At 44.4% G+C, this 13,867-nt stretch overlaps 1 protein-coding gene and 1 pseudogene across 4 annotated transcripts in view; both read right to left on the bottom strand.

The window, feature by feature from the left end:
* Positions 1-13,867, bottom strand: part of pds5a (PDS5 cohesin associated factor A) — a 56,594-nt gene that overhangs the window by 40,272 nt on the left and 2,455 nt on the right. For 2 of the 3 annotated variants that reach the window (XM_083634781.1, XM_083634779.1), the window contains exons 1-2: positions 10,357-10,435; positions 9,304-9,456 (exon numbers count right to left, since the gene is read on the bottom strand). In XM_083634781.1, the coding sequence (XP_083490907.1) occupies positions 9,304-9,417 (114 nt within the window). In that variant the 5' untranslated portion in view covers positions 9,418-9,456; positions 10,357-10,435. Of the gene's footprint in view, positions 1-9,303; positions 9,457-10,356; positions 10,436-13,867 lie in introns of those variants that run through there. The other variant, XM_083634780.1, reaches the window with a different exon arrangement.
* On the bottom strand, positions 204-3,081 carry LOC310774908 (E3 ubiquitin-protein ligase XIAP pseudogene; annotated as a pseudogene). Its single transcript has 3 exons — positions 2,358-3,081; positions 2,140-2,245; positions 204-218 (listed from the first exon to the last, which is right to left on the bottom strand). The product of its transcript is annotated as an E3 ubiquitin-protein ligase XIAP pseudogene (transcript).

The following is a 13,867-nucleotide window of genomic DNA, read 5'->3' on the forward strand; positions in this document are numbered from 1 at the left end:
ACATCACTGATGATGTCATCAGTGCTCTATAACATCATGTCAGAAGGTTGATGACAACCCTTCAGCCGGAGGCGGAACTTGCCATCTTCGGCTGTTCTGAATCCTCTCTGCTCCTCCCTACGGCTGTGCAGCAATCTCTGACGCAGGGGACGACTGTCGCAAAGAGACTCATTTTGAAGGAGTGGAAGTCCCACTCTCCACCTTCATTCCGGGTGTGGCTGGCGGACACGGTTTCGGGTTGTGTGTATGGAGAGACTCAGGTTCCTGAGGACTAACTCACTTCGGAAGTTCTCAATTATTTGGGACCCGTTCCTGGCCTACTTTGATGAGGTTAGAAATGACAAATAACTCGCCCCACTAACTTCTCATGGACTCCTTGCCCAGGAGTATATGTACACTACAGCATCCCTTACAAGCACTTAAGCACCTTATGTGACTGGTAGCATCATATTGTAATGTTGGCATGTGTTTGTTTGTTTGTTTATGTATGTTTGTGTCGGAGTTTGTTTTGCTTTTGTTTGTTCTGAAAATTGGAAAATAAAATATCGGGGGGGAAAAAGGTTGATGACATCATCAGATCTGTGAATCAGAAGGTCAATGACATCATCAGTGGCCCCTACATGCGCAGAGCTCAACCAGGCTCTGTCTGAAGAGCTTGGCATTATATACAACTGGATCAAACATAATCTAAAACTATGTGTATCATTTTCGCTTCTAATCATAGATTGTCACACAATCCTAAAATGAGTTTACTGATAGATGGTCAAGCTATACGGCCAGTAAAAACGGTGAAGCTTCTTGGACTTTGGCTTGACAGTTCATTGTTGCCAAAATGGGCAGTTGCCATCACTAGAAAGTGTGCACCATTTGTTACACCATTATTACTTTGCCAAATTGTCAGTTCATTAGTTCTGTGTCAATTGGATTATTGCTCTGTGTTATGTGTCATCTGCGTCTAAAGGTCTACTAGAGAAGTTACAAGTAGCACAAAACAAGGCAGCTAGGCTGGTCCTGGGGTGCTCCCCTAGGTCTAGCGTAGCTGACATGCATACATACGTCTTACATGGCTTCCTGCTAATGGCCAACCTACTACTTTTCAGTCATTCAAACTCAAACTCCTACTTAAATTTCTTTTCAACAACATAATTTATAGTTCAAGTATTCATACACACTCCACCAGATGGGCGAGTGGTGGTCAGTTGACTTTACCCAGACCAAAATCCAACTACATGAAGAAAACCGATACAGGTCCATAACATAGCCTTGGAATTGTCTACCATGCAAGATTTGTTCCATCAAAGGGAGGGTTGGTTTTAAAAGGATGCTCAGATCCCATCTACACTTTTACTTACACACACACACACACACACACACACACAATGATGTTTGTCACATCACTTTTCCTTCTATGTTTGTTTTCTAAAGTAGAGAGTTGTTCCCAACCTTTTTTGTCTTCTGTTCTGAACCCCTTGAGCTGTTTCACCATGCCGATAGTACCCCCTCACTCATGCGTGTTAATGATTCTCCTAAATGTGTTCTATAACATTCAGTTTAATATGCAGACATATAGACAAGTAAATCAATACAAAATATGTTTTTCACTGAAGTGCCATGTGTGTGCTGTACTGTGCTTGGGCTTGGCCTCAATCTTTTTCCCTTTTGTCACCAGGCACCATTTATGAGTAGCTAAACAGTGGCACCCTGGCAGGTGTCAATCTGCTGTAGTTTCAGCATGCACATACCATTTTAACAATAGGCTTATGACAAATGACTTGGACTTTTTTTATCTTTTGGAAATAAATTATAAATTATATTCCCCAATCTAGGGGTACGCGTACCCCTGGGTGGTTGATAATCACTGAGCTAGAGGGCTAGCTGACCATGCTATTGTCTGTCTTAGCTTAAAAAAAGCTTTGCTTTTTATTCTTTCTTCTGTTCTTTTCCTTTGCGTTTTTGTATTTTAATTATAGTGTGTCATGTAATGTGTATTTAGTCTTGGACCCCAGGAAGACTAGCTGTCGTCTAGGCGGCTGGTAATAGGGATCCTTTTAATAAACAAATAAACAGTAATTCACAAGCAACTTTTAAAGAGAGATCGCACAATATCGTGTTAGGAAGGGCCGCAAATAAGAAGACAACAATACAGATGTCTCTGTCCATGCATACTTTGCACTGTTTTTCTCTCTGCAGCTTCCGTAGTTTCTCCAGTGGGCCCTCATCTTTTTCCTCTGTCATGGCAACATTACTGTCTGGAGTTTGTATGAGGCAGTCCTTCAAAAGTTTTTTTTAGCCTGGGTAAACCTAGCCTTCAACGTGACGTCACAGGCTATGCCTGTAGCGTAGGTTTCTTGTGACACATAGAGGTCACATGGAGGCTGGGTTTACCCAGGCTAGGTCTTCTTCACCACAGCAGGCTGCAGACCCATTCCTATGGCCTTCTGGGCCATGGCTGACTGCAGCACATCATTCTGGTGGCCTGGAAATCCATTCTGATTACTTGGAGTAGCGTTGTTTCGTTGTGGGTCTTGCAGCTGAATGTTACTGACAAATTCCCGTCCATTCTCTTGCTGCATGTTCTTCCCATGGGTCCTCCTCAGGCTGCCAGCTTTTTATACATCCACCACAGTGGAAACACAAAACCCTGTCTCCTGCCCGTGCGCTGTAGAAGCCAGCTCTGGCAAGTCTCTCATGGTCAATGGAGTGCTGGACACCTGCAAAGCTAGTAAGCCTCTCCTCAAAGCTCTCCATGGGGACACAAGGGCTTGTGTGTTGTCTGCTGCTCCCCTCTTCTTGCTCTGTACCTCCCTGGGATGGGACGTTGCCCACATCATGCCCAAGGATGAAGAAGCAGTCAGGGAAATGTTTGGCATGCTCTCCCCAGGCCGTGTCCCCCATTTGCCAGTCCCTCAGAATGCCTCCACAGCAGAAACACATCACCTGGTCACTCTTCCTCAGGCAGAAGAGGCCAGCTTGGGCTAGGTCTCGGGGCCTCACAGGGGCAGCGGAGGCCCACGAGGAGAAGGTCTGAAGTCGGGCACCCTCGCATAACAGCTCATCTAAGGCCCCTTTCAAACCTGGCATTTAAATGGCCCAGTTCTGATCTTTGGCGCTCTGATCTCAGTAAAGTACAGGTCTGAACGCACCCAATGCTCATTGAGATCTGATTGCCTCAGGCCACCTTCAGAAGTGGCATGTGGCTGGATTCCTGTGTGTCTGAACAGCAATGTGACCTAGGAGGCATTAAGGCTGCTTTATGCTCACTAGTGTTGTCACGGTACTCGGTACTTGGGTACTTGGACGGTACTACATTGCTACGGTACTGAACGGTACCTGTTTTTCATGGTACCGAGGGTACCGAATTTACTATTTAGTTTGCCACCATGGCTTGGCTTCATGGACCCAGCCGCCAGCTAACGTTAGCCTGTCTGCCTGAGCAACACACATACATACTGCGCATACAGCCCTGCGCACTTCCGGGACTACGGTGTCCCCGAACGTCCACACCTAATCGCGAACAGTCATTCACAGCTTGTTGACACGAGCAGTGCGCACAGGCGGCGAAGAGAATGGCTACGGCTGCAGCAGGAGCGGCTGCTCCTATTCCAACAACTCAACTTGTTGAGAAGAAGAATGCAAAGAGTCGCATTTGGAAATATCAGTCCCCAAAGCCCCATCTGCAAAAAGTGTGAAAGGGAGTTCCAAACCAAACAGGGTAACACATCCAATCTCACCAAGCACCCAGACCTGTTCAAAGAATCCAAGGTGGGTTAATTCTTTCAAACGGTGTAAAATAACACGTTTAACAACATATCAAATGGACCTTATCCTGTCACATTAGTTTTTGAGATAGCTGGCAATGCATTGTGTAACCATAAAAACGTTTGGCTAACGTTAACGTAATAACGTTTAACGTGTTTCGTAATGGAATCATTATGGGACCCGGCTAATACCTGGTACAGCGTTAGCTAGCATAGTGTAGCGCCTGTGCAATGCAATGTTTGTAATGGAATCATTATGGGACACGGCTAATAGCCGAACTTAGCCATAGTTCAACATGGCATCAAAATAAACACAAGCTTCTTTTGGGTGAAACATGTCCGTGAATTAAAACTAGCTACCGTAAATTCCGGACTATAAGCCGCGGCTTTTTTCCCGTTTTTTGGCCCCTGCGGCTTATATAACGGTGCGGCTTATCTATGGATTTTTTCCAAAAAAAAAAAAAAAATCTCTCTTTTTTAGCACTCTTTCTAACTATAAATCCACTTCTGTTTTAATTTCCTCTCTTGCCCTCTTTTAACAACATAACATAACATAACATAACACAACACAGGTAAGCAGAAAGAAAAAGACGAAGCAATCACGCCATGAATGAGGAAATGACTCACCTGCTGGAGGCTGGAGATACACGGCTTGGGCTAAACTTTTACTCCGTGAAACACTATCGATTAAGTCCGACATCGCTCAGAGGTTTTGAGCAGCTTGAAAACAAGTTTGAAAACGTGCAGAAGTCCATCCACTCACTCACTAAAGAAACTAAGGCAACCGTGAACAGAGTTTATAATGCGGAAAAGCGCATCCGCGCACTGGAGGACAAAAACAACACAGTGAGTCCGAAAATGGATAAAATGCAAAATCGAAACCCTGCACACGCAGGTTGATGACTTAATCAGCAGGAGTAAAAGAAATAACATTCGCCTGATCAATGTAAAAGAGGGAGCTGAGATGGGTGACATGGACGCTTTCGTGGCAAAATCCTGTGTTACATCCTGGACCTGAAGGAAGGCGAGAAACCACCAGAGGTGGACAGGGCACACCGGGCGCCTCGGCCACGTCCAGACCCCGGCCTGCCACCGAGGGCCATCTTCATCTGCCTACTCCGCTGGCCCGACCGTCAACTCATCCTCCAGGCTGCGGGGAAGAAGCCCCTCACCGTCCGCGTTGGTGCAACAGAAACGCGCAACATACAACAGCATCATCGAGTCAATGGATATCGCTTTGGCGTACTGTACCCAGCGAGACTCGTCATAACCATTGATGGACAGCGGCGGAACAAGAGCTCAAAGTGAAACTGCCGAATATCTTTTGAGTTGGACTGGTCAATAGTACTGTGAGTAACTAAAATAAAAAAATAAAAAACGGAATTCTCTCTTCTTTAGCACTCTTTCTAACTATAAATCCACTTCTGTTTTAATTTCCTCTCTTGCCCTCTTTTCACCACACCGCGGACACTGTGTGCACTGTAAAAATAAACAACGGTGGTGTTGTGTTATGTTGTTTTGTTGAAATGTTACGGTAATACGGTAAATGGGAGCTTCCTCAAACAGCCATCTCTTTCCCGACAATCCCCTCTGTGCGTGACCACTTACATATGGTAATTACGGTAAGCAAACGGCCACTCGGCCAACTCCCTCCCCCGACTACCAGGAGAAAATCACAAACTTCGGCGAATTCACACAAAGGAAGATCAAGGAATATTCACAACAAGACGAGCAGTAGAAGCGGAATATTATAGGAGTGTGAAAACATCCACAATCACCAAGGGGTTCCAAAACGCTGGACTGCTGCGGGATGAAGAGGATGACGCCGCCACAGCTGGCGCTGAGGGCCGTCAGAGGCTTCAGAGGCTGTTCGATGCCGACAGTGACGAAGAGGAGTTCGTTGGTTTTGAGTGACAATGAAGGAGAGAGGAGAGTGGTTGACGAAGCCACCCTGAACCTGTTCGTTTCCGACACTGAAGATGAGGACTTTGGTGGTTTCAGTACGCAGGAAGAAGAGGAAGACGAGGGTTAGTGACTTGACTTCTCTGGTTACAGCCGTTTGCTGCACATATAGCCTATTGTTGTGTGATTTTGTCTGGGGATTAGTGACCTGACTTTTGTTTTGTTTTGTTGAAATGTTAATAAATGGGAGCTTCCCCAAACAGCCATCTGTTTCCCGACATTCCTCTCTGTGCACGAACCCTTTCATATGGTAATTAAACATCAAAACACCCGCGGCTTATAGACCGGTGCGGCTTATAGAAGAAAAAAATAGTCAATTTTGGTCCCGCGGCTTATAGACCGGTGCGTCTTATAGTCCGGAATTTACGGTACATAAAATTGCTTGCACTCTACATGTGTGTATGTGCAGTTGTCTTTATCATCTCTTTATTTTAGTAAATCTCACTGACGTTACTTTCCATTTAACAGTATGCGAGAGATGAAGATGAAGAGGAAGGCACAAGTCGCGGAACCCAAAAGACCACCCAGCAGACAATTCCTGATGTTTTTGAAAAGCAGAGGAAATATGACAAGAACTCACATGAAGCAAGAAAGTGTGATAGGGCATTGGCAGAATTCCTATGCATCGATCAAATACCAATATACACCATTGAAAAAAAAGGATTCCAGCAATTCTGTGAAATAAATTAAATTATAATATTTAATATAATAATAAAATTAAATACTTGAGGGCTACATGCCACTGTCTGTACTCACTGCCATACAGAGTTGAATGTAAGAAGAAGTAAGCAGAAGCACATTGTTTTGTTTTAAAGTTGAAGGCTACATGCCATTTGTTAATTGGAAATGGTTGCATACTTTAATAAAGGAGAATATGTTCAAGAAATATCAGTCTGTTTTTTTTACCGTGGTACCGAAATTGGTACCGAGTACCGTGGAAATTCACTAGTACCGGTACCGACTACTGAATTATTGGTACCGTGACAACACTAATGCTCACCCTGCCGTGAAGGGCGCGGGGTGGAGCGAGGGCCGGGCGCGTCAAATGACGTAAATTTGTTGGGCGTGGTTATTCGCTACCTCCGTCGGGCGCTCGCCGTGTGCCTGATTTTTTTTCTCACAGCGCGAGCAGCGCATGGCTTCTCTCCAAACATGGCCGCTTTCAAGCCACTGAGCCCTGAACACTGAGCTGTGTTTTCCCCACATTTCTTGACCCGTGTGGTAGGCTATAAACTTTGATTTGCAACTGTTCGTTTTTAGTCATTTCACCAAGTAAATGTGTTGTGTTGAGAGCATAATTTGAGAGAGATTAAAAGCAGCACAGAGTAAGCAATCAGGGCTGAGAACTAAAACGGCTTTCAGTAAAAACAAGTTTGGTGATTTCATTCATGTGCTGATGTACGGTCGTTTGAGAGTGAAAGCGCACTCAGTACTGCACATAATAGCGTTTCATTGCGACTTTTCACGGGCTGTTCTCACTATTACCATTGTACAATACATGCTGATCACTTGGCTGATCACTTCTGATAGTATAATAGCATCTGCCCCAGCACGAGGTCCGCACGGTGACTCCCGGAGACTCGCGGAGCTCCACCCCCACGGAGCTTGCTCGAGTATAATGAGCCCTTTAAGGACCATCTACTCTACTGACGAATGACGACCTCTGCATAACAAAGGAAACCCTGGCTCAGTTAATGACATCATAATGCAACTCTCTCCTAACATTGATTAGTTCTGAGCTCAAATTAAATGGTAATCAGGAGACCTTACTTTTGTAATAAGCAGCGTAAAATAGCATGTTTGTTTTATTCTATAGCGTCGCAATTGAATAAAACATAAACATGGTATTTTTGATCATGTTTTATTTCCATAGATTTACTTGAAACGTCTTTAAATAAAGTGAAAAATACAGACAAACAAAAATTACTATAGTTCACGCGGCGCAAGCCTTTTAAGAGCAATGAATCATGTGTACACGCCTACTGTGGCTAATGTTAGCGGCTAGCTATTTATGTTACCTGGCTGGCAGTAAAACGCCATTGAATGACCAAATTTATATAACTTTTAACCATTTCAAGTAACAGTTTCCATATGGATCACCAGCGTTAGTTTGTTGTTTATAACGTGGCTATATTTATCATTTATCGTTCTCTATCTCTGATACACTGAAAATACTGGGAGGCGGGCCATAGCATCTGTCGATGATTTGATTTGACAGTTCTGGGCGTTGGCCAATCCTGGCGTGTTCCACCCCCAAATCGATTGTGTTCTGCCGCAAAGCGAGTGGGTTCCAGGATGAAACAGGCTCGAGCCACTTACGTTATCTTTAGAGCAGCGCAGTAAATACAATATTCCTGGAATGCGAGTTTAACTAAACAGTTACCGGTACATGTCCTCTGCATTCTACAACAAACATTACAATTTGTTTTATTTTGTATCTTACATACTTATTGGCCAAGTTATGATAGTTTATTCTGCCAGGGTACAGAAGGGAGTATTGCCTGCAGAGTTTTCAAATCAAGTAGAATACCGTTTTGCAAGAAATCTGGAGGGGGTCAGTCCCCCTCTTTGAAAAACCGAAAATGTAGGTGCAATACCATTCCGGAAGTGTGGGGGGCATTAGTGAGTATACAGTGAGTAAACAGTGAGTCATTGTTCCGGGTTGCTCCAGATTAATGATTTTTGGTTTTTCAAAGACAGAAAAGTGGATTTTATGCAACAATTTGGAAGAGGCCACCATATGTATTTAAAAGAAGAGGATGTTGGGCATCGGATAGCGTCTTCACTTCACGTGTTTGGCTCAGGTAAGGGTTGCTTTTTATACCTAGAGCTGAGAGTGGCACGTTTGTTTGATATTGTTTGATGGGAAATGCGTTGACGTTCGCCAGGCGCTAATGCTCAGTATGAGCGAGAAGCGCCCGGCTAGCGGGGTAAGCAGTGCTGTATTTTTACTCGCAGTATTACTATGCGTTTAATTGCATATGGAGCGAGGAATGAGATCTGATCACAAGAAGCATTCATGGAGACACATTCTAATGTCAGGTGTGAACAGACGGACTTAGAGATGATCACTTGTGATCGGATCACACAAGAGGCATGTTAATACCAGGTCTGTATCACTAATGATGTCAGAAGGTTATCAGATATGTGAATCAGGTTGATGATCATCAGTGACATCACAAGCAACTTTTACACAGATCCCACAATCACCATTAGGAAGGGCTGTGAATGAACTATTGTTTTGTGCTCATACATTAAGAACTTCAATCACTGTTTACAATTTGAAATGTGGCACACATGTGGTATTCTCCAACAATATGCAATGATTCATTCAGTAATGGAATTGTGATGCCATTTATGAAAATCTCGTTTACAGACTGAGATAAAGAGATCGTCTTCATTCAGAACAAGTGGGAATGCCTCGGGAATTTAACGTTATATCCGTGTTTACAAAGTTAGGGGGTTTGGCATTGTGCAGGGGTTGGACACTGCTCTGGGGAGGTTCAAGAGATAGTCACATGTAGAAGAATGGGTTATAGCTTGTGCAAAGGCAGCCTGACATGGAGAAAACCCCTTTCCCTACCTTCAACCGTTTGACCACCTCATCGTTACTGATCTTGTCCGTAATCTCTTTCACTCCCGGCGGATAGACGATCTTTCCGTCCCCCGCCGGTTTCTGCTGTTGCGGGAACTCCATGCTTGTTGATGTATAATCCACACGGTCTTCTACTGGCCTCTATAGGTCAGAAAACAAAAGTTCAACACAACCATTCTACCGCACTTATCAAAAACCTCATTTTAAGAACAATTCTCGGCCTACAATTATTGCGTTAGCCCCAAAAATTTACAAAACAATTCCGACACATTTTGGGATACCCTACCTGAAGAAAGTTTTCAGATATAAGCCAACATCAAACCAGCATTCTGCATACTAGCTTGCATGCTAAAATAGCCTGCTAAATATCAGCTCCACATTTACGTAAATTTCTCAATGGAACACCGTTTAGCTGAAGAAACAGGCTCGACTACTATTTTCGGTACAGCAACATGGACTATCCAACTATTATGCACGAGCACAGCCAGTAAATGCTACTATGTATCAAATTAGCTAGCTGCAGTGCAGACATCATTGGCTAGCGGTTAGCATTTTGCGGGAGATGTAATGTTAGCAGATGATCCTAGCTAGCCAGCGGCTAATTGCGCTAGCGACGCTAGCTAACTGGTTAGCCTACTTTTGCTGGCCTAGGCCGCAAACTATTCAGATCCCCATCACATCTCCAGCTAGAAACAATCAGAGAGGAAGTGAAGTATCCTATAACCTCTGCCTAAAACACCTCTTCTCGTGGCTAGTTTCTGTGGTTTCTAACAAATGCAACAACTTTATGAAGTTGAAAAATGAAGCTAATTTACTTGTTTCTATCTTTTTTTCAACTTCGCATCGCTTCCTACTGCCGCTAGTTTACATGCAAAGGGCTGCTATCGTCGCCCAGAGAGCCCTCCTCTCTCACACACCACCAACTTGCCCCCACGGAATATTTTGAACACCCTAATAAATGCAAAATCAACCGATTTACACATATACAACTACAACCAAAACCTGCGGACATTTGCAGAATATTCCCTCCTCAGTATTTACCTCTCAAGTGGGCCGTTTTAATTCATTAGTCTGACACAGGTTGGGTTTCTAGTTTTCGGCACAAAGCTCTCTCCTTCAGTCAGTGCTGCTGTTGAAGACTGGAGGCAGAGCGCCCCCCTCGGTTTGACACGGGGCCTGCACCACAAAATACATGTGGCGGGAGTCAGAAACAAGCAACTCAAACAACTCGCACGTGACCAGTCACGTCTACCCCCATGGATGTATTAAAAGGGGTCTACCATTCTTTTTCCAATGGAAATGACGCGTTAAAAAGTGACTTTTTAAAATGTCAAGCTGCTAAAGCAATTGCACACTTAAACGATTCAACCTGTATTTTCTCCAAGAAACCGTCTTTTCTAATCCGGTATACTAGATTCTTGCGTTTCTGATAAAAGGGAAGAAAAATAACAGTGTTGAGGTAAATCAATTAGGAAGACACCAGCTGCACTGCCTGTCGGTGTGTGAGAGGTAGCTAGCCTTACATTGATGATAATGCTGATAATTATTGTGAATATGATGATAATGATGATGATAATGATTGTGATGATGATGATGATTTCTGTATTTAGGCTACATGAGCAATAATTTATTCAGAATCAGAATGCATACAGTGTATTTGAAATGGATAATGTCGGTTTTATTTTTCAAGATCAGTAGCCTACTTGAATCTTGACTGCGTGACTGTTCGGATTCGGAATTAAAGTTCTTTGCATAAATTCACCCATTGGCTGCCGTCCCTGAAAAAGCAACAACAATGAAACTTCCGGTCTAAATTTTCAAAACAAAACACTATCGACAGAGGATAAACAGGATCAGGAAACAGACAAACTTGCAAGCCGCTTGCAAGTAATCTTCTTCTTCTGTGGTGTTTTATGGCAGTTGGCATCCTTTATGTTGCATTACCGGCTCCTTCTGGATTTATCCCTATATTCTGTAAAACCAGATCCTCCTCTCCCCCATAGGCCTACATGCTGGTATGTACATATGTTATTTTGCACTATGTTGTAACGGAGTCTACAGCACAAGAATTTCACACGTGATACTTGTACTACAGAGTGACAATAAAACTCTTGAATCTTGAATCTTGAATGATATACATACTGTATGCTCTCCCCCTCTCCTGTCCCCCCTGGGGACCTCCTCCACCCACTCTCTTCATCATCGACAGCCTGAAGCTGGCAGAGCTGATTCTAACCTTCTTCATACCAACAAGCAGCGCATCATCCGCTGTGTTGAGAAGGGATTGGATGCAACCTGCCATCCCTTCAGGACCTGCACACCGCAGGACGCTGAAGGGACACAAACTCTTTGAAATACTCTCCCTCGGCAAGACAGGTCTGTCAAGAACAAAACCTCTCGCCACAAGAACAGCTTAGCCCTAACTGCAATCGCACTCATCAACAAGGCCCGAAAGCCCCCTCAACCAAGGATTATACCACCAAAGGAGCTGGTGGTGGACCTGAGGAGGGTCAAGGCTCCGGTGACCCCTGTTTCAATCCACGGGGTCAGTGTTGACATAGTGGAGGATTACAAATACCTTGGAGTGTACATTGACAATAAACTAGACTGGGCTAAGAACTCTGATGCACTCTACAAGAAGGGGCAAAGCCGTCTCTACTTTCTGAGACGGCTGAGGTCCTTCAACGTCTGCCGGACCATGCTGAGGATGTTCTATGAGTCGGTAGTGGCTAGTGCCTTCCTGTATGCTATTGTGTGCTGGGGCAGCAGGCTGAAGGCAGCGGACGCCAACAGACTCAACAAACTGATCCGTAAGGCCAGGGACATTGTGGGGCTGGATCTGGGCTCTCTGACTGCGGTGTCGGAGAAGAGAACGTTGTCCAGGCTACGCTCCATCATGAGCAATGACTCGCACCCACTCCACGGCGTGCTAGTCAAACACAGGAGCACGTTCAGTGAGAGGCTGATCCCACCTAGATGCAATACGGAGAGGCACAGGAAATCATTCCTGCCTGTGGCCATTGGACTCTTTAACGCCTCTCTTAAAAGAGCACCTCGGAGACGCTCAGTCTCCCTGAGACTGAGCCAGCCAATAGGTTAACTGTGCCTGGCTGAGCCACGTGTAATGTAAGGGGCAAGCCGACTTAATATAAGTCCAGTGTGCAATAACTGCAATTGTCACGTAATGTACATCACTTACTCTACTTATTTTGCTTACTTTATACGTACTCTACTTATTTTTGCTTACTTATCGTATTTTACTACTGTTTATTTTATGCTATGTTGTGTTCTGAGTGCAAGCTACTGTAACCTGTCCCAATTTCCCCCCTGGGGATCATTAAAGTCTTTCTGATTCTGATTCTGATATCATCCCCCCCACTTCCCCCTGAACACATTTGAATCACACACACACACACACTGACATGAGCCCCCCTTCCCCCTCCCCAAGCATACTTCACTTTACAGTAATAGCAGCTGGAATACACTTGTTAAAGTATTATATAGCTGCTACTTCTACCAGAACTTTCTACTCTAGTAGGGTTAGGGTTACTAGAGGGTTACTCTTGTTATTGCACACTGCTGGGACTGTAAATTCCTATTTTGGAAGTGTGTTCGATTCCTGGGGTGGTGACTCTGGCAATGATGCGCCACTTGTCCTCTTCTCCCTACTTATGCTCCCACCACTTACTCTGGAGATGATGCGCCACTCCCACCACTTACAGTATATAGCCTCAGCCAGGAAGGATTTATTACATCACTGATGACATCACAATTGCTCGAGTGGCTTCACTGATGGCATCACATTGATCAAGCGACATCACTGATCACTGATGACATCACAATTGCTCAAGTGACATCACTGATGACATCATCACTGATGACCTCACAATCGTAAACACCGACGCCACAGACACCACTTAGCCAATTTTAACTATATAAGATTAAGATAGCAATCTTGTGTGCTAGCACACACTCGATTTCTAGGGTGGAGACAGTGGGGATGATGCGCCATGGCCGCCCACAGAATCGTGCACCTACCTCCCTCCCGCCCACAGAATCGTGACTAATACCGCCCCTCCCCCACAAAAAAAACCCAAAAACAAAAGAAAAATGCCCAACCCGCAATTTTATGATGATGATGATTGGACTGCACAATACATGTTGTGATTGACCGCTACGTTGCATATACTTATGCTTAAGACAAATTCCTTGTATGTAATCTTCTGACAACAGTGACATCATATATGACATGACATCACAATGACAAGTGTGACATCATCGGCCACACCATCTATCAGTAAGGCTCAAATATAGCATGTGAACATTTTATTTTGAAGGCAAAACGTTTTGGTTTCTGGTCTTATCCTGGTCTGTCTCTGGCTAGCTTGATAGTTTGTATTCCGTTGTGTATTTTGCCACTTGGAGCGCTGTCACCTAACGTAACCTTGAGCTGTTTTGCTCTCGTAGCACATCAACATGTTTCGAGCTGTAGACTACACTCCCCCAGGCCCTCCAGCCAGTTAGTTAGCTCCGTGAAGCCACTAATGAGAGC

This window comes from Poromitra crassiceps (genome assembly GCF_964638095.1).
Source record: "Poromitra crassiceps genome assembly, chromosome: 4".
Lineage (NCBI taxonomy): Eukaryota > Metazoa > Chordata > Actinopteri > Beryciformes > Melamphaidae > Poromitra > Poromitra crassiceps.